The sequence below is a fragment of the Pseudophryne corroboree genome, chromosome 7 (genome assembly GCF_028390025.1).
Source record: "Pseudophryne corroboree isolate aPseCor3 chromosome 7, aPseCor3.hap2, whole genome shotgun sequence".
NCBI lineage: Eukaryota > Metazoa > Chordata > Amphibia > Anura > Myobatrachidae > Pseudophryne > Pseudophryne corroboree.
This window is the reverse complement of record NC_086450.1, coordinates 267523959-267546282: the sequence shown is the minus strand read 5'-3', so window position 1 is coordinate 267546282 and position 22324 is coordinate 267523959. Positions and strand designations below refer to the sequence as shown.

Here is a 22324-nt window from a genome sequence, read left to right as displayed (position 1 = left end):
GCCGCGTCTGCTGTGTTTCTCTCTCTCTCTCTCTCTATCTATATCTATCTATCTATCTATCTATCTATCTATCTATATATATATATATATATATATATATATATATAAAAAAATTTTTTTTTTTACTGAGTATACTGTATATACTTACATAGAGCACACATTCCTTTATACATACATACAGTACTACCTTTGTCATATATATGCTGACCTGCCCTTGCGGGTTGGCATATATAGGCAAAACACAGCGCCAATTTAAAGAGCGTATGGCGCAGCATAGGACAGCAATCAGGCATGCGTTGGAGTCTGGCAGCAGTGATCAGCCTGTCGCTAGACATTGGTTTGAAGCTAGGCATAGCATAGCCAGCATGAGATCTATTATTATTGACCACGTCCCCTTAAGAATTCGGGGGGGGAATCGAGCTAAAACATTATTACAAATGGAATGTAGGTGGATTAGTGCCTTAGATACCATAGCACCTCGAGGGTTAAATGAGAGCCTGGGGTTACAATGCTTTCTGTAGATTATAGGGATGTATTAATAATGATCTGTTGACACGCTCATGGTGTGAACCAATATGATGGTGAGCAGTATATTATGTTAAAATTGATATAAGTTTAAGCTCATACACTATATATTTGTTTAAGGATTACTGCTGTGACATGTTAGTTACTATTGTCGTTCTTAATAAGGATTGTTTATGTGTTGCATAGCAACCGAGCGGTGTGTGCTGTGTGCGCCTGGCGGGGCGCCGCCGGATGACGTCACGGGTCCCGTCAGACAGGAGGTAGTTGCATGGACGGCGGGATTACCCGCGATGCTGAAGGCTGGCGTCCCACAGGTGATACAGGTAAGACTGCTTGATTGTGGCTGGGGGAGGGTATATATGTTTGTTGTATTACACTTTGGGGCAGATGTATTAACCTGGAGAAGGCATAAGGAAGTGATAAACCAGTGATATGTGCAAGGTGATAAAGGGACCAGCCATTCAGCTCCAATATGTAAATTAACAGTTAGGATCTGATTGGCTGGTGCCTTTATCACCTTGCACATATCACTGGTTTATCATTTCCTTATGCCTTCTCCAGGATAATACATCTGCCCCTTTGTTTTTATATCTATGCTGTCCCTGACGACGGGGTTATCCCCGAAACGTAGGATCTATTAAAGGACCGTTTTACCTTTCTATAAGAAGCCTGGTGAGTGCCTTATTTGCCTACAATACAATAGCCCTACGGAGCTTAAGAAGGCACCACAGCAAGTACTATACTATCCAGGAGGGAGTGCCGGACAAGTGGACTATAATATATATATATATATATATATATATATATTTTTTTTTTTTACTGAGTATACTGTATATACTTACATAGAGCACACATTCATTTATACATACATGCGCACACACGCGCACACACACACACACACACACACACACACACACACACACAAACTTAATATACAGTACTGTATATTTTATACATACCAGGGGCTGGGACAGAGGCAGGAGCTGGGGCTGGGACAGTGGCAGGAGCAGATGGATGGCAGTGTGTGTGAGGACGGAGGGAGCTGCTTTGGCTAAGCATGTACCGCCAGCAGCTCCCCCCCTTCCATGGTTTTCTGCTCTATGCTGCCGCAGCAGCCAGCAGCTACAGTAAGCGGTCGCGATCGCGACTTTTACTGAGACGGAGACACTGCTGTCTCCGTTTCAAAAATAAAAAAATTGTCTCATCAGGGGGGGTTTCCAGGTACTCGGAACCCCCCCCTGCGTGCGCCTCTGTCACCCACCATGCGCAGTCACTCAGCCATACCATATCCCCCTGCGCAGTCAGTCAGCCACACCATCTCCTCCTGCGCAGTCACTCATCACACTATCACCTATCCTCTGCGTCGTCACTCAGCACACCATAGTTACATAGTTACATAGTTGGTGAGGTTGAAAAAAGACAAGATGTCGATCGAGTTCAACCTGTATTATCAAATTATATATCACTTAGATGCTGTAGACTTGGATATTTCTATCAGTTAGGAATTTATCTAATTCATTTTTGAACAGTATTTAGTGAGTCTACCATTACTACCTCCTCTGGTAGTGAATTCCGGATCTTTACTGTTCTTACTTTGAAGAACCCTTTCCTCCGTTGTGTATGAAATTATTTTTCTTCTAACCTCAGGGGGTGTCCTCGTGTCCTGTGTAGCATTTCTTTTTAATAAACAGATCGTCTGATAAGTCCTTGTATTGTCCCTTAATGTATTTATAAATATTAATAATGTCCCCTCTCAGCCTCCTCTTTTCCAGTGTACACATATGTAACCTTGTGAGTCTTTCCTCATAATTCAGTGCCTCTAACCCCTTAACCAATTTGGTGGCTCGCCTCTGAAACCTTTCGAGTTCCAAGATATCTTTTTTTATAGTGTGGTGCCCAGAACTGTACACAATGGGGGTAATTCCGAGTTGATCGCTCGCCAGCTAGTTTTAGCAGCCGTGCAAACGCTATGCCACTGGGGAGTGTATTTTATCTTAGCAGAAGTGCGAATGCATGTGCAGCCGAGCTCTGCAAATAAAGTATGTGCAGTTTCAGAGTAGCTCTGAACCTACTCAGCGCTTGTGATCACTTCAGCCTATTCGTGTCCGGATTTGACATCATACACCCACCCAGCGAACACCCAGCCACGCCTGCATTTTTCAGACACGCCTGCGTTTTTGCAAACACTCCCTGTAAACAATCAGTTGACACCCAGAAAGGCCCCCTTCCTGTCAATCTTTTTGCGGCAGTCAGTGCGACTGAAAACTTCACTACAACCTGTGCACAACCACAACGGGCTTTGTACCCGTACGACGCGTGTGCGCATTGCGGTGCATGCGCAGAAATGCCGATTTTTAGCCTGATCGCTGCGCTGCGAAAAACAGCAGCTAGCAATCAACTCAGAATGACCCCCAATATTCCAGGCACGGCCGCACCAATTATATATACAGTAGCAGGATTACACACTCATCCCTTGTCTCCATTCCCCGATTTATGCATGCTAACATATTTGCTTTTGTTGCTGCATTTTGACATTGCGTATTGCTACTAAGTCTATTATCGATGAGCATATACAAATCCTTTTCAACTACGGTTATCCCTACATTTTCCCCATTTAATTTATAGGGTGCCCGATTATTCTTAGTCCCAAAGTGCATAACTTTACATTTTTCTATATTGAAACTCATTCCGCAGAGACTCAACATCCTTGTCTGAATTAATTACTTTACATAGTTTAGTATCGTCTGCAAAAATGTACACTGTGCTTTCTAGGCCCACTCCTAGGTCATTAATGAATATGTTGAACCAGAGGCATCACTAGGGTTGGTGTCACCCGGTGTGATAACTCACGGTGTCACTCCCCATGGACCTCCTCCCATATCACACCACAGTAATGTTTTTGTACTAGTTTTACTTGTAAATCATAATTCCTAATGTGATGGCAATAGTAGAGACATAGGTCCCTATTCAGGTTGGTTTGCATATTCTGTTAAAAAGCAGAATCTTCAATTGTTTCTGTAGCATGCTGGGGGCCGTCCAGCATGCTAATAGGCATCCAGTGATACGATCACAAAATAATTGAGATCACATTGCTGAAGCAGAAACTAAGGATGACCCCCTGCAGACTCAGCTAGGCTGCGTTTGCAGGCAATGCACCGCCATTATTCGGGTTGCAGTGGGCGCGTTTGATCTCGCATAGCCGCCCAAAAAAACTCTGACCCCCTTTCGCAACCACGCCCCACTACGCTGGTCCCCAATGCCAGCCACTGTCAATGAAAGTGCAGTTGCATCCTTCAGGGATGGACGCCACACAGAATAAGACAAATTTCACATATGCCACACGGTATGATCCACAATTCATGGACAGGGAGAGTGACAGCAGGAACAGAGACACAGTGACAGCAGGGATAGTGACAGAGAGACAGTGACAGAGTGTGTGACAGCAGGGACAGGGAGAGTGACAGCAGGAACAGAGACACAGTGACAGCAGGGATAGTGACAGAGAGACAGTGACAGAGTGTGTGACAGCAGGGACAGGGAGAGTGACAGCAGGAACAGAGACACAGTGACAGCAGGGATAGTGACAGAGAGACAGTGACAGAGTGTGTGACAGCAGGGACAGGGAGAGTGACAGCAGGAACAGAGACACAGTGACAGCAGGGATAGTGACAGAGAGACAGTGACAGAGTGTGTGACAGCAGGGACAGAGAGAGTGACAGCAGGAACAGAGACACAGTGACAGCAGGGATAGTGACAGAGACAGTGACAGAGTGTGTGACAGCAGGGACAGAGAGAGTGACAGCAGGAACAGAGACACAGTGACAGCAGGGATAGTGACAGAGAGACAGTGACAGAGTGTGTGACAGCAGGGACAGGGAGAGTGACAGCAGGAACAGAGACACAGTGACAGCAGGGATAGTGACAGAGAGACAGTGACAGAGTGTGTGACAGCAGGGACAGTGACAGAGCGAGGGACAGTGACAGCAGGGACACTGACAGAGAGTGGCAACAAGGACAATGACAGAGTGACAGCAGGGACAGTGACAGAGAGAGTGACAGCAGGGTCAGTAAGAGTTACAGCAGGGAGAGTGACAGCAGTGACAGAGAGAGTGACAGCAATGACAGGAAGAGTGACAGGGACATAGGGTAGCAGGGAAAGAGTACCTGAGCAGTGGAGGGGGGTGTAGTCGAAGGCGGTTCAGAGTTGAAGCCCCTGGGCAGCGGAGGACGTGGCCGGCGGTGGTGAGGAGGACGCGGCCAGCGGCGGTTTGCAGGACGTGGCTGGCGGCAGTGAATGGCAAGCCACAAATCAGCAGGGGAGAGGGATGCAATCATAACTGTGCGGCGGCGGAGTCTTCTTGTTGCAGGCGGGGGTGTATGATTTTGAGTCGGCGGGGGTGCGATGGTAGCTGTAGTGCTTGGTGCCGGACAGCAAATAGAGCACTGCAGTTACAATCGCACCCCCGCAGACTCAAAATCATACACCCCCGCCTACAAGAAGACACTGCCCGCCGCGCCACAGTTACCCCCCCCAGTGTCAGTGTCATGATGGGGATGCAACAGGTGCAAGGTGTGTGGCTCTTGTTTGGTGTCACCCCATTGAAGGGTGACACCCGGGTGTGGGCCGCACCTCCTGCACTCGCATCATGATGCCACTGTGTTAAACAGGAGTGGCCCTAGTACTGAACCCTTCGGTATTCCACTAAGCACTGAGGCCCATTCAGAGAACATCCCATTTATCACCACTCCGTTTTCTGTTGTACTGCCAATTACTTGCCCAAGTACAAATAGTGTTTTCCACCCCAAGCTCTCTCAATTTGAAAATTAGCCTCTTATGTGGCACTGTGTCAAAGGCCTTAGCAAAGTCCAAAAAGATCACATCCACTGCTTTACCCTGATCAATATTATCACTCACTTTCTCGTAGAAGCTTATTAAGTTAGTTTGACATGACCTGTCCTTCACAAAACCATGTTGGTGCCTATTAATAACCTTGGAGGTATTTAACTATTCTAGTATACTATCCCTTAATATACCTTCCAGTATTTTCCCCACTATAGATGTCAAACTTACCGGTCTATAGTTGCCGGGATGAGTTTTAATTCCCTTTTTTAAATATTGGGACTACCTCTGCTGTACGCCAGTCCTTTGGTATCATTCCTGATGTAATTGACTCACTGAAAATCAAATATAGGGGCCTCGATAGCACTGAGTTAAGTTCCATAAGAACCCTGGGGTGTAGTTCATCCGGCCCAGGGGATTTATTTATCTTAATTTTACTTAGTCTCTCTCAGACCACTTCCTCGTTTAACCAAGTACTTAGCAAAGGGTCACTATTATCACTTATGTTGTGCACTTCTCCCGTCAACCTGTCCTCTCTCGTGAATACTGATGAAAATAATTTATTCAATAAATCTGCTTTTTCTCTATCATCATTAATCAAGACATCTAGCTTGCCCTTTAGTGGTCCAATATTCTCCTTTTTTAGGCTTTTACCGTTTATATACTTAAAGAACTTTTGGGGGTTTGTTTTGCTCTCCTTTTGCGATTTGTTTTTCGTTTTCTGTTTTGGCTGCTCTGATTTATTTTTTGCATTTTTTGTTACATTCCCTGTAGAACTGGAATGATTCCGCCTTCCCGTTAGACTTAAATGCTTTGAAATCTCTCCTCTTTTTATCCATTTGTTCCTTGACCACCTTATGAAGCCACATTGGATTGAATTTACTACTCCTGTTTTTGTTACCCTTTGGAGTGTACTTATTGAACTCAATTGTAAAAACATCCCACATTTCAGCCGTATTCTTACCATGAAACACAATTTCCCAATTTATGTACTTCATTGCATGTTTCAGCAAGTCGAAATTGGCTTTTCTAAAGTTAAAAGTCTTAGTTAGACCCTTATAGTGTTGTTTTTGGAAACTGATATCACATGTGATCATATTATGATCACTATTTCCCAGGGTCTCCCCTACTTTAGTATTTGATATTATCTCCATATTATTAGATAGTACTCTGTCCAGTATAGTCCTATGTCTAGTACTCTAGTTGGTTCCTCGATTACCTGGGACAAGTAATGATCTTTCAGCATGTTTAAGAACCTGTTTCCCCTAGTTGTATTTGCTATTTCGGTGTTCCAATTTATGTCTGGGTAATTAAAGTTCCCTATGATAATGACCTCCACCATTCCTGCTGCTTTTTCGATTTGTTGCAAGAGTTGTAATTCATCAGACACACTAATATCTGGTGGTTTGTAGCATGTCGCTATTAAAACCTTTTTTGTATCTTCACCCCCACTTGAAATCTCAACCCATAATAACTCCACGTTATCGCCAATCCCCTCTTAAATGACCTCCTTTACATACGGTTTTAAGAATGGCTTAACATAAAGACAAACACCCCCTGCTTTTTTATTAGTCCTATCTTTTCTGAAGAGGGTGCCCCCCTCCATGTTTGCTGCCCAGTCGTGAGAATCGTCCCACCATGTCTCTGTAATGCTTATGATATCATATTGGTCATTAAGTGCAATAGTTTCTAATTCCCCCATTTTACTTGTTAGGCTTCGTGCATTTGCAAGCATACACTTAAGCTTAGTACTTCCCTTGACTGCAAGTTTAGTTGTAGACGTTTCCTTAGGAAGTTGAGTTTTCCTTAATTTACCATAGCTGTCTATTTTTCTCCTTCCCCCTTCTCCACCCTCATTATACTTTATACATCCCTCCTTTCTACTTTCTAGAGTTGTCCCACTAATTCTTTCTTGTCCCTTCCCCCAGGCACCTAGTTTAAAATCTCCAACCTTCTAACCATCCTTCCCCCCAGCACTGCTGCCCCCTCCTCATTCAGGTGCAATCCATCGCAACAAAAAAGATGGCGCCTTACTGAGAAGTCCGGCCAGTGTTCCAAGAACACAAACCCCTCTTTCCTACACCAGTCTCTAAGCCACACATTAACTTCCCTATTCTCCCTGAACTAGCGCATGATACAGGTAATATTTCAGAGAATATTACCCTAGATGTCCTTTCCTTTATATTATGGCCTAGGTCCCTATAATCCTTCTTAAGGACATCCCACCTACCTTTAACTTTGTCATTAGTGTCAAACTGCACCAAGACCGCCAGGTCTTTCCCGACCTCTCCCAACAATCTTTCTACTTGGTCCGCGATGTGCCGTACCCGAGCACCCGGGGAGACAACAGACTGTACGGCGATCACGGCCCAGGTAGCAGATTGCCCTGTCTGTCTTCCTGATGATAGAATCCCCTGCCACCACAATCTGACTAGGTACCTCGCTTTCTCTTTTCCCCTTTGTGCCGGAAGGACCGCTCCTCCGGTTGCTAGAGGGAACGGTATCCTCCAGGTCCGTCATTTCCTCACTGCCATCCCCAGAATCCCTATCCAGTTGTGCAAATTTATTGGGGTTTGGCAGATCAGAGATGTCCTGTCTCCCCATCTTCTTCCTTCTAACCGTGACCCAGCTAGCTAACGGCTGTCCTCATCCTCCTCTACCGGTGTTCACCCCTGCAACTCCTCCACCATTCTTTCTAAGCTTTGCTCGAGATTGTGAATATCTCTCAGTCGCATAACTGTTTCCTCTAGATCAGTTACCTGGGCTTCCAGGGCAACCGCTCGCTCACACCTCGCGCAGATGTACTCACACTGGGACGGTTGCTCCAGGTTTGCGTACATCCTGCACGACATGCACTGAGTTAGATTCTCAATCATGGCCCCACCCATTTGAATGACTAACTCCCTATTACTTTCGGAAAAAGAAAGCAAACAGTACAAAAGAATACAATACAATTTATGCAATACGATACTGTACTGTGGCCTAGCTGTGAAGAAAAACAATGTTCAACAACAGAAAAGTACTTGGTAATACAATGTATAATAATGTATCAATGCAAAACAGTCAATACAGTAATAAAAATGATACTTGCGTGTCCGGGGGTGTCAGGACCTCCTGCAGCAGCAACTACTCTCAGGTACCTGTTCACAGTGCCCTGCTCCCGTCTCCAGCCTCAGTCAGACTTCCCGCAGTGCTCTGGTTCCGGCTCCAGCCTCATTCAGACTTGCTCCTTGCTCATGCAGCTCCCCGCCGCTTTACGGATCCCTCGACGCTCCCCCTCTCCCTTGTCCGGGCTTACACCGGTGCTCGGCTTACTCCGGCACTCGGTGTGCTCCCTCATGCACACGCGTGCGCGCGCAACCTCGTACGCGTCACTTCAGCTTCCTGCTTCCGTCACCAGCCACCTCCGTCAGCGTCCAGCCAGTTCAGTCCAGCCTCATCAAGCCAGTTCAGTCTCCAGCCTCATCAAGCCAGTTCAGACTCCATCCATCACCTATCCTGTGTCGTCACTCAGCGCACCATCACCTACCCCGTATCATCACTCGGCACACCATCACCTACCCCCTGTGTCGTCACTCAGCACATTATCACCTACCCCCTGTGTTGTCACTCAGCACACCATCACCTATGCCGTGTTGTCACTCAGCACACCATCACCACTCTATATATACACACACACACACACACACACACACACACACACACACACACACACACACACACACACACACACGTCAGTGCCACCCTACACACATACATGGGTAAGTGCCAGCCTACAGTTACACAAGGGTCAATTCCAGACTATGCACACACATACACACGGTGTGGGAAGAACCACACACGCTCCTTCTCCAGCCACCTCCAAGCTCAATCTTCCTGCCAGAGCGGCTCTCCGTGTCTATTCCCTCTTTTTTAAATTTAGCACAGCTACTATCCGGAACACAGACATGCGAGTCGACGCCCAGCACAGGGCTAACCCGCCCCACGTGTCAGTCCCTGCCCCGTTGCTAAAGTACAAAAGCATCGCACAGCTGCGATGCTTTTGTACTTCAGGAGTAGCTCCCAGCCAGCACAACTTTTGTGTGCTGGCCGGAAGCTACTCATCGCTGCTCGCCTCACATCGGCTGCATGTGACAGCACACAGCAGCTGCGGCCCGCCCCCGCACTGTCCGGCCACGCCTCCTCATCTGAAGACAAAACCCGATTTGATAAATTAAAGATTAGGTCCTGCGACCCCTTGGGGCCCAGGGCCGTCTTAACGGCAGTGTAGGCCCCTGGGCACAGCAATGCATTGGGCCCCCTACCCATCCTCCAGCGGTAGGGGTGGGTGGGTGCTATCAGCGGTAGCTTTGATGTCCCGTGGGTGGTAGGGGGTGTTCTATCTTCCGCTCAGCATGTAGGACCTGGAGCAGTAATTTGTAGAGATGAGCGAGTAAAACCGAATCCGCTCATCTCTAGTAATTTGCTCCTTTACTGCACAGATGGGGTGGGAGGGAGAACACTAAATTGTAGAAGGGGGCATTGGGCTGAATGAAGGTGCCCTGGTACATGACTTACGGGGTGGTAGGGGGTGTTTAATAGAGGGGTGGCTAATGGAGTGGGCTTAATATTCATCATTTTCTGGTGGGAGGGCAGCTTGCTTGACTGTAGATATCTCAAGTTCCTAAAAATATATTTCTTAGCTTTGAATGGGATAAAAAACTAGAGAGTCCCACCTTTCAGAAGGTTCTGGGGACTTGGGGATCAGAGGTCAGGAGCCAGAGCAATCTACCAATGAAAATATAAAACTGTATACCAGGCGTGTGGAGCTGGAGCAGGGACCAGCTGCTGGAAGGCTGATATCTCTAATTCTGGGCACAGTAGAGACAAGCTGCCAGTGTCTAGCAAAAGGGGAGAGTCTCAGCTTTTGGATTATACCCTCAGAAAAACTCTGTCAGACAGAACCTGAGATATCTGGCTGGGAAGAGCAATTAACAGGCTCGGATGGGGACCACTGCTTTCACGTTGGATATCTCCGGTTCCCCAAGGCCGATTTTCAAAAATCTGGTACCCCTGGAAAGAGGGGACCCTCAGCTATTAGTCTAGGGCCCTTATACTCCTGGGGCCCTTGGGCAAGAGCCCACTGAGCCCATACGAAAAGACGGCCCTGTTGGGGCCTCCCCTGTTTCCCTTTTCCTTTTATTTGTTGCCCATGTCTGGTTCATTTAGGTCCAAATCTAAAAAAAACAAGCTCTATTTCTTGTATGTTGTCCCACAGGGGAACTGTTTTGACTTTTAAAACGTCCTTGTTGGTAATTCTCACTTTCCCTGCCGGTAGTGCCTGAATATTTTGATTGATCATAGCGCCTATACGTACTTTTAAATAACGGTCTCTTGACATCCTTCAGGTAAGCACAGGTTAGTCAATTACAGACCCGTTGGTACTCATCATAGTCTAAATCAACTTTTTTTCTCTTCTCATTCTTGAATTTTGATGAAATCATTCTTATAAGTTGTCACTTGTGCCTTTAGCTTATTCAACCAATCACCCTGTTTGTCACTTAATAATGTAGGAAAGTGAAGTGTTTCAAATGCTTTGATCTTTTCTTTCGTGATCTCCATTTCCCTTTTGGACTCCTCTATGACTTTATGCAAAAGATAACACCTATCTTTCTGTATCAGTGCCTACTTCCCAAGATTGATTCCAATTTTGTTTTATTTTATCATTGTTGCTTCCAATTGTAAAGCACAACGGAATCTGCTGTGCTAAAACAGTTAATGAATAAATAAATAAATAAATTTGTTAAAATGGCACATCCTACCTGAGTATTTTTTACTGACCATGTGCATACCTTTATGTTCAAATTCTATCCATCTTCTAATTGTTACTGTCAGCAGGAGACCCATGGCCACTGAGAAATATTTTGATCCCGGGTGCCAAAAGGGAGCGGGTACAAGCACAGAGACTTGACCATGCCCACTTAGTTAAGGTGGGAAGTGGATTATTCCAAGGGCCATCTTAACAGCAGTGTAGTCCCTTGGGCAAAGTAATGCACTGGGTTCCTACCCATCTTCCAGTGGTAGGGCTGGGGGTGATGTCCCGCGGGCGGTAGGGGGTGTTCTATATTCCGCTAAGCATATAGGACCTGGAGCAGCAATTTCTGCTAATTTCTCCTATTCTGCACAGATAGTGGGAGATGGGGTGGGAGGGAGAACACTAAACTGTAGAAGGGGGCATTGGACTGAAAGAAGGGGTCCCGGTACATAACTTTCAGGGTGAAAGGGGGTGTTTAATACGCAGTGGAGGGGTGGATAGTGGAGTGGGCTTAATATACATTTTCCAGTCAGAGGGCAGCTTGCTTGACTGCAGATATCTCCAGTTCCTGCAAATAGATTTCTTAGGTCTTAATGGGATAAAAAACTAGAGAGTCCCACCTTTCAGGAGGTACTGAGGACTTGGCAATCAGAGTTCAGGAGCCAGAGCAATCCATTGACAAAAATATAAAACTGCATACCAGGCATGTGGAGCCTGGAGCAGAGACCAGTTGCTGGAAGGCTGATATCTCTGGTTCTGGGCATAGTAGAGACCAAGCTGCCAGTGTCCATCGAAAGGGGAGAGTCCCAGTTTTTGGGATATTCCCTCAAGAAAAATCTGACAGAACCCAAGATATCTGGCTGGGAAGAGCAATTTACTGGCTCAGACGGGGACCACTGCTTTGGAGATATCTCCAGTTCCCCAGGGAATGTGCATCTGACAAATCTGCGGCAACTGTGTGGTGCTATCATGCTAACATGGACCACAATCGCTAGGGAATGTTTTTAGCACCTTGCTGAATTCATTTAAAAAAGAATCCACGCTGTTCTGAAGGGGATTGAGGGGTGGGAAAACTGTACTCCAAAACGTGTACCTGATAAAATCACCAGTGAGGGGCTCATGCTGAGTTGAGCAGAATTTGCATCTTTGTCACAAGTGCAAACTGCGCCCTGGCACAATTTGTATAGATTGTTGAGTTGGAAATTAAACACAGCTTAGCAAGTGTAGTCTATGCTTACAGGCCCCATCCCATCCCACATAGTTCAAGGAGTCATACATGTAAATATATGTACCGGTAAACATGGGGCCAGAGGATAATACATTTTGGTGCATAGTAGAAAAAAAATATTTGCCAGAATAAAAGGGTACAAATTAAGTTTTGTTGAAACTCTGCATGAGTCCATGAGTGAATATCTATTTGACAAAGGTGCTGGAAGCCCACCAAAATGGCTGTTGATAATACTATCCATATGTGTATTGCTTATGCTGCTATTATTGACAATGGAATACAATGTTGGTGATTATTTTGGAGTTTTGTTGGTGTGCTTGCTTTTTCATGGTATATTGGGATAGACAGCTTACATTATATTGCCAAGCATTCTAATCAATTAGCCTGTCTGTGATGTGCGATTCTTATTATTCTAAGTTTTATATTTTTTACATATACATTTTTTTGCAGCTGTTTACATTTTTCCTATTGCTTTCTAAAATTAAACTGAAAACTTTATGGGTACACTGACCAAATGTTGTTTTTAGAGTTTTCAAAATATGGTTACAAACTAATCTGCAGTACTACTGTATAGTTGTACAATATGGGCTTTAACATTATATCATCACTGTTCGTTAATTAATGATTACACCCCTGCTCCAATGTGATGAGCAAACATACATTTTTATAGATCCGCTATATTATAGCACATGGGGCCTAATTCATGTTTGTATGCAATGGACGGTTATAGGCAGAATGTGCATGTGCCGCAATCGCAATGCAAATGTGTCAAGGTGCCATTGTGATCCCATTTCATAGTGAGGATTTCACCGCAAATTGACTAACATAAAGGGGGGAATTCAATTGTTTTGCGCCCTGCGATATCCTGTCTAAAGTGATGGGAGATTACGGGCGCAATTTTATTTTTTTGCGCTGAACGCGCTTACAGAGGTTGGGTTTAATCACATAAAGTGGAGCACTCAAACGGGCCACTTTTCACTAGTGATGTGCACCGGAAATTTTTTGGGTTTTGGGTTCGGTTTCGCGGCCGTGTTTTGGATTCGGACGCGTTTTGGCAAAACCTCACCGAAATTTTTTTGTCGGATTCGGGTGTGTTTTGGATTCGGATGTTTTTTTCAAAAAACCCTAAAAAACAACTTAAATCATAGAATTTGGGGGTCATTTTGATCCCAAAGTATTATTAACCTCAATAACCATAATTTCCACTCATTTTCAGTCTATTCTGAACACCTCACACCTCACAATATTATTTTTAGTCCTAAAATTTGCACCGAGGTCGCTGGATGGCTAAGCTAAGCGACACAAATGGCCGACACAAACACCTGGCCCATCTAGGAGTGGCACTGCAGTGTCAGGCAGGATGGCCCTTCAAAAAAATACTCCCCAAACAGCACATGATGCAAAGAAAAAAAGAGGCGCACCAAGGTCGCTGTGTGACTAAGCTAAGTGACACAAGTGGCCGACACAAACACCTGGCCCATCTAGGAGTGGCACTGCAGTGTCAGGCAGGATGGCCCTTCAAAAAAATTGTCCCCAAACAGCACATGATGCAAAGAAAAATGAAAGAAAAAAGAGGTGCAGGATGGAATTGTCCTTGGGCCCTCTCACCCACCCTTATGTTGTATAAACAGGACATGCACACTTTAACGAACCCATCATTTCAGTGACAGGGTCTGCCACATGACTGTGACTGAAATGACTGGTTGGTTTGGGCCCCCACCAAAAAAGAAGCAATCAATCTCTCCTTGCACAAACTGGCTCTACAGAGGCAAGATGTCCACCTCCTCCTCATCGTCCGATTCCTCACCCCTTTCACTGTGTACATCCCCCTCCTCACAGATTATTAATTCGTCCCCACTGGAATCCACCATCTCAGGTCCCCGTGTACTTTCTGGAGGCAATTGCTGCTGGTGAATGTCTCCATGGAGGAATTGATTATAATTCATTTTAATGAACATCATCTTCTCCACATTTTCTGGAAGTAACCTCGTACGCCGATTGCTGACAAGGTGAGCGGCTGCACTAAACACTCTTTCGGAGTAAACACTGGAGGGAGGGCAACTTAGGTAGAATAAAGCCAGTTTCTGCAAGGGCCTCCAAATTGCCTCTTTTTCCTGCCAGTATACGTACGGACTGTCTGACGTGCCTACTTGGATGCGGTCACTCATATAATCCTCCACCATTCTTTCAATGGTGAGAGAATCATATGCAGTGACAGTAGACGACATGTCAGTAATCGTTGGCAGGTCCTTCAGTCCGGACCAGATGTCAGCACTCGCTCCAGACTGCCCTGCATCACCGCCAGCGGGTGGGCTCTGAATTCTTATCCTTTTCCTCGCACCCCCAGTTGCGGGAGAATGTGAAGGAGGAGCTGTTGACGGGTCACGTTCCGCTTGACTTGACAATTTTCTCACCAGCAGGTCTTTGAACCTCTGCAGACTTGTGTCTGCCGGAAAGAGAGATACAACGTAGGTTTTAAATCTAGGATCGAGCACGGTGGCCAAAATGTAGTGCTCTTGATTTCAACAGATTGACCACCCGTGAATCCTGGTTAAGCGAATTAAGGGCTCCATCCACAAGTCCCACATGCCTAGCGGAATCGCTCTGTTTTAGCTCCTCCTTCAATGTCTCCAGCTTCTTCTGCAAAAGCCTGATGAGGGGAATGACCTGACTCAGGCTGGCAGTGTCTGAACTGACTTCACGTGTGGCAAGTTCAAAGGGTTGCAGAACCTTGCACAACGTTAAAATCATTCTCCACTGCGCCTGAGTCAGGTGCATTCCACCTCCTTTGCCTATATCGTGGCCAGATGTATAGGCTTGAATGGCCTTTTGCTGCTCCTCCATCCTCTGAAGCATATAGAGGGTTGAATTCCACCTCGTTACCACCTCTTGCTTCAGATGATGGCAGGGCAGGTTCAGGTATGTTTGGTGGTGCTCCAGTCTTCTGTACGCGGTGCCTGAACGCCGAAAGTGGGCCGCAATTCTTCGGGCCACCGACAGCATCTCTTGCACGCCCCTGTCGGTTTTTTAAATAATTCTGCACAACCAAATTCAAGGTATGTGCAAAACATGGGACGTGCTGGAATTTGCCCAGATGTAATGCACGCACAATATTGCTGGCGTTGTCCGATGTCACAAATCCCCAGGAGAGTCCAGTTGGGGTAAACCATTCTGCGATGATCTTCCTTAGTTGCCGTAAGAGGTTTTCAGCTGTGTGCCTATTCTGGAAAGCGGTGATACAAAGCGTAGCCTGCCTAGGAATGAGTTAGCGTTTGCGAGATGCTGCTACTGGTGCCGCCGCTGCTGTTCTTGCAGCGGGAGGCAATACATCTACCCAGTGGGCTGTCACAGTCATATAGTCCTGAGTCTGCCCTGGTCCACTTGTCCACATGTCCGTGGTTAAGTGGACATTGGGTACAACTGCATTTTTTAGGACACTGGTGAGTCTTTTTCGGAGGTCTGTGTACATTTTTGGTATCGCCTGCCTAGAGAAATGGAACCTAGATGGTATTTGGTACCGGGGACACAGTACCTCAATCAAGTCTATAGTTGGCTCTGAATTAACGATGGATACCGCAACCACGTTTCTCACCGCCAAGGCCTCAGTTATCCGCTTGGCAGCAGGATGACTGCTGTGATATTTCATCTTCCTCGCAAAGGACTGTTGGACAGTCAATTGCTTACTGGAAGTAGTACAAGTGGTCTTCCGACTTCCCCTCTGGGATGCCGATCGACTCCCAGCAGCAACAACAGCAGCGCCAGCAGCAGTAGGCGTTACACTCAAGGATGCATCAGAGGAATCCCAGGCAGGAGAGGACTCGTCAGACTTGCCAGTGACATGGCCTGCAGGATTATTGGCTTTCCTGGGTAAGGAGGAAATTGACACTGAGGGAGTTGGTGGTGTGGTTTGCAGGAGCTTGGTTACAAAAGGAAGGGATTTAGTGGTCAGTGGACTGCTTCCGCTGTCATCCAAAGTTTTTGAACTTGTCACTGACTTATGATGAATGCGCTGCAGGTGACGTATAAGGGAGGATGTTCCGAGGTGGTTAACATCCTTACCCCTACTTATTACAGCTTGACAAAGGCAACACACGGCTTGACACCTGTTGTCCGCATTTGTGTTGAAATAATTCCACACCGAAGAGCTGATTTTTTTTTTTGTATTTTGACCAGGCATGTCAATGGCCATATTCCTCCCACAGACAACAGGTGTCTCCCCGGGTGCCTGACTTAAACAAACCACCTCGCCATCAGAATCCTCCATGTCAATTTCCTCCCCAGCGCCAGCAACACCCATATCCTCATCCTGGTGTACTTCAACACTGACATCTTCAATTTGACTATCAGGAACTGGACTGCGGGTGCTCCTTCCAGCACTTGCAGGGGGCGTGCAAATGGTGGAAGGCGCAAGCTCTTCCCGTCCAGTGTTGGGAAGGTCAGGCATCGCAACCGACACAATTGGACTCTCCTTGGGGATTTGTGATTTCGAAGAACGCACAGTTCTTTGCTGTGCTTTTGCCAGCTTAAGTCTTTTCTGTTTTCTAGCGAGAGGATGAGTGCTTCCATTCTCATTTGAAGCTGAACCACTAGCCATGAACATAGGCCAGGGCCTCAGCCGTTCCTTGCCACTCCGTGTCGTAAATGGCATATTGGCAAGTTTACGCTTCTCCTCAGACACTTTTAATTTTGATTTTTGGGTCATTTTACTGAACTTTTTTGTTTTGGATTTTACATGCTCTCGACTATGACATTGGGCATCGGCCTTGGCAGACGACGTTGATGGCATTTCATCGTCTCGGCCATGACTAGTGGCAGCAGCTTCAGCACGAGGTGGAAGTGGATCTTGATCTTTCCCTATTTTTTTAACCTCCACATTTTTGTTCTCCATATTTTAATGTGTGGAATTATATGGTGGACACTGTCAGCAAACTGCTAAACTAGTCTAAAATGCACCACAGGTATACAATGTAGATGGATAGTATACTTAATGGATGACGAGTGATGACACAGAGGTAGGTACAGCAGTGGCCTACCATACTGCTATATATAGTATACTGGTGGACACTGTCAGCAAACTGCTAAACTAGTCTAAAATGCACCACAGGTATACAATGTAGATGGATAGTATACTTAATGGATGACGAGTGACGACACAGAGGTAAGTACAGCAGTGGCCTACCGTACTGCTATATATAGTATACCGGTGGACACTGTCAGCAAACTGCTAAACTAGTCTAAAATGCACCACAGGTATACAATGTAGATGGATAGTATACTTAATGGATGATGAGTGACAACACAGAGGTAGGTACAGCAGTGGCCTACCGTACTGCTATATATAGTATACCAGTGGACACTGTCAGCAAACTGCTAAACTAGTCTAAAATGCACCACAGGTATACAATGTAGATGGATAGTATACTTAATGGATGACGAGTGACGACACAGAGGTGGGTACAGCAGTGGCCTACCGTACTGCTATATATAGTATACTGGTGGACACTGTCAGCAAACTGCTAAACTAGTCTAAAATGCACCACAGGTATACAATGTAGATGGATAGTATACTTAATGGATGACGAGTGACGACACAGAGGTAGGTACAGCAGTGCACTCTGCACTGTACTCCTCCTATATAATATTAATTATACTGGTGGTCCCCAGTCCCCACAATAAAGCAGCACACTGTGAGCACAGATATGGAGTGTTTTTCAGGCAGACAACGTATACTGGTGGTCACTGTCAGCAAAACTCTGCACTGTACTCCTGCTATAGCTGCTCCCCAGTCCCCACAATTAAGCAGTGTGAGCACTCAGCACAGATATATCATGCAGCACACTGAGCACAGATATGGTATGGAGCGTTTTTTTCAGGCAGAGAACGGATAAAAACTGGTGGTCACTTATCAGCAAAACTCTGCACTGTACTCCTAACAGCTGCTCCCCAATCCTCCCCACAATTAGTAATAAACAAGCAATCAACTGTCTCTTCTACAATAAATAAACGGAGAGGACGCCAGCCACGTCCTCTCCCTATCATCTCCAATGCATGTGTGAAAATGGCGGCGACGCGCGGCTGCTTATATAGAATCCGAATCTCGCGAGAATCCGACAGCGGGATGATGACGTTCGGGCACGCTCGGGTTAACCGAGCCATACGGGAGAATCCGAGTATGGCTCGGACCCGTGTAAAAAGGGTAAAGTTCGGGGGGGTTCGGTTTCTCGGAAACCGAACCCGCTCATCACTACTTTTCTCGCATTTCAGCTCACCACCCCCTCCGTTGGGTGCCATCTGCTGGCTGCTGACAAAAATAACAATTGAATTGCCCCCAAAGTGACCGTTTGGCAGTGTTAACTGGAAGTGGTTGGGAAAACGCAGGCGTGTCATGGTCATTTGTGGGGGCTGTATCTGCTGATGGCTACAAGCTCATGCTTGCAAAAACATGCCGTCTCAGTCGCTACTGTTGTGTCCTGTTTGTCATAGGGCTACAATTAACCTCAATGTTCCTCGTTTTTTGCATGTGTTTTTTGCATGTGAGCTGAGAATGTGTACACAAATCCGAATGAGTTTGTGATAGCTCTGGTAGGCATCTCTTCATTTCTGGGCGGCAGCTTCACTTACTAACATTAGCAGTTCCGTATCCTAGAAAATTGCTATTGTATTTGCATACAAACATGAATTAGGCCCCTAATATGGTATCAAAAGACACATTTTTGTCTGAAAAGAACACACAAGTTCAATAATTGTCTTTGCTTAGTTTATAAAATAATGAGTCATTTTTACTTATTTTTCCTTAGCATCAGTGAATTCCAATGCCATTAGGATTAAATCATTGCTTGACATTCCAAGCAAAGTGGAGGAATATTACTTAAGAGGATATATGGTTGCCGCGGTCCATCCAATTATTGTGTCTAGTGGTCGTAGAAGACACTTACCCATTAGTTACTTGTATCGAGTAGTACTATATCGACTTAAATTAAGGTAAGATCTTTTCAACATCTCTTAAATGGTGTGTTATCATTGCTCTGCATCCATATGAATGTTGCTTATGTTATATTTTGCAAATTAAATGACAAAACATGACTAAACAAGAATTCTGAAAACTCCTACAATTGAAAACCAACGTGATACTGTGCTACTAAATTGGCTGTTCCTGTTCACGTTTGAACAATTCCATTTTAAATACTGTAATGCAAAGAAAGTGCTTCTAGTAATGAATGGAGATACCCAAGGGATGTACAGTGTGTGTGTGTGTGTGTATATAAACTGCTGTAGTAGCCACACATGGCTATGCTGATACTGGCTGCGGCAGTCACTGTGACAGTGTAAAGAGCTGCCTCCGTCCAGCGTCGACCACCCCAAAAAAAACTTGTTCCATCAGGGGGGTTTCTGGGTACCCAGAAACCCCACATGCATGAGCCACTGCTGATTTGACCCCCCTCAGCCTACTAACAACAACAAAATTCCATTTAGAAACACTTTCTTCATACAACATACTCAAACGATATTCACCTGGTTGTGAAATTCTTCCCTACAACAAATTGAACAGGTGATCGTGGTACTTAAATTCTCATGTTGCCCTTCAACAACAGCTACTGAAGCTTCAATTCTGCCTTGGGCAAAACAAACTAATGCTAGCCATACATCAGACCAACTTTTCTCCAACACTCCAAACTTCCAACCATCCAACTTGTCTGTTCAACTAAAACAGTGCCCCACACATCTAACCAACTTTTTACCAGTGCTCCACACATCTAACCAACTTTTCATCAGACCAACCAACCTTCCAACTTCTGTCCAACTTGTGATGTCACCGAAGTAGGCGGACAGTGCCTGCCTACAGTTCTTCAGTTTTGTTTTGTTTTTTACATTTCAAAACATGCAGAAGTGTCTTTATTTCAGTGAAACTGGGCTTTTCTTTCACCACCATACATTTATTAAATTTACTTATTTTTATAGTGAACTATGGATACCAGCATGGTTGGGCTGCCAAGGCAAAAAATACACTATATATATATATATATATATATATATATATATATATATATATATATATATATATATATATATATATATATATATATACACCAGATGTAGATATTCGGCACTCCCAATGTAGTAAAATGTACAGCTTGCCTGGTGCCCTCCTGAGCTACAAAAAGCAAACATATCACAAACGATAGGCGGCACGCTAGGACTTTTCAAAAATCAAGAACATACGTGACCCTGTTCTGACAGCTTAACGTTTCGGTTTAATGTAACCGTCGTTAGACGGTTACATTAAACCGAAATGTTAAGCTGTCAGAACAGGGTCACGTCTGTTCTTGATTTTTGAAAAGTCCTAGAGTGCCGCCTATTGTTTGTGAGATAGATATATATATATATATATATATATATATATATATACATACATACATACATACATACATACATACATACATACATACATACATACATACATATATCCCAATAATTATAGTGGCTTATATGGACTTCAGCAGTTAAACAGCTCTGCTAAATATTAGATAATAATTTATATTCCTTCAGCTGCTTATCTGGACTGCATTTGAATGAGGAAAAAGGATACATGCACAGACTGAGTTGCAACATATGTAGCAGAATCAGCTACTATATATTTTATTGCTACTTTTCATATTGTTACATGTATCTACAATTGGTCTTATTTGCTCTCCCGTAATGAGTACTTTTAGGGCGGTATTCAAATGATATATCACGCCTAATCTCCTTTCTAAAGTGATCCCCGTTATTGAGCATACCGCACCCATAGTAATCAGGTTTAGCTGCGTAACGGATTGGGTGCCCTCGCTACTGAAATTATTATACCACGCCCATCAGCAGCAACAGAACGGGTGTGGAAGGGGGTGAAAAGAATTGAATGCTGCCCTTAATGTCTTATTGTGTGTAAAATAAATGTGTTAATTTGGAACCACCAGCATTTCTGAATATAATTATTGGCTCTCTAGCACTGCCCTTTAGATTTGTTTTAGCTTTCCCTATTAATTGAAACCTGTGCAGATAAGTCTCTGGGGTCCGTCGCAACTGAACCAATTTATTGATTGATTTCACATCCACTTAATCCACATATTTGAAACATCCATTCACGCTACTAGGTATCTGTATTTTGGTTAAATATATTTCCATGCCCCCTCTACACACACACACAATTACAGCCTTACAAATGTGTGTGACAATATGTGTGTGTCACAGTGTGTGTGTGTGTATATATATATATATATATATATATGTGTGTGTGACAGTATATGTGTGTGTGTCACAGTGTATATACTTGTGTGTGTGTGTGCGTGTGTCAGTGTATGTGGGTGTGACAGTATGTTTGTATACCAGTGTATACGAGTGTGTCACAGTGTACATACATGTGTATCAAAGTGTATATGTGTGTGTATCACAGTTTACATATGTGTGTATCAGTGTATATATGTGTGACAGTATGTGTGTGTGTGTCAGTGTATATAGGTGTGTCTCAGTGTGTGTGTGTGTGTGTATGTATATGTCAGTATGTGTGTGCATATCAGTGTATGAGTGTGTCACAGTGTCTATACAGTACGTGTCTATCACAGTGTATATATGTGTCTATCACAGTGTATATGTGTGTCTATCACACTGTATATATGTGTGTATCAGTGTACATGTGTCAGTGTGTATATATATATATGTGTGTATATCAGTGTACATATGTGTCAGTGTGTGTATATATATGTGTGTGTCAGTGTATATATGTGTCAGTGTGTATGCGTGTCAGTGTGTATACATGTAGTGTCAGTGTGTAAACATGTGCGTGTCAGTGTGTAAACATGTGTGTCACAGTGTGTGTGTGCATCACAGTGTGCATGTGTGTGTGCGTGCGAGTCAGTGTGTGTGTATGTGCGTGTCACAGTGTGTGTGCATGTCACAGTGT

The 22324-nt window shown here is 44.8% G+C and overlaps 1 protein-coding gene across 3 annotated transcripts in view; it reads left to right on the top strand.

Annotated features, from left to right (window-relative positions):
• RFTN2 (raftlin family member 2) overlaps nucleotides 1-22324 on the top strand; it is a 362340-nt gene that overhangs the window by 112465 nt on the left and 227551 nt on the right. For all 3 annotated transcript variants that reach the window (XM_063934130.1, XM_063934131.1, XM_063934132.1), the window contains one exon: nucleotides 19185-19368. In XM_063934130.1, coding sequence (XP_063790200.1) covers nucleotides 19185-19368 — 184 coding nt within the window. The remainder of the gene's footprint in view (nucleotides 1-19184; nucleotides 19369-22324) is intronic.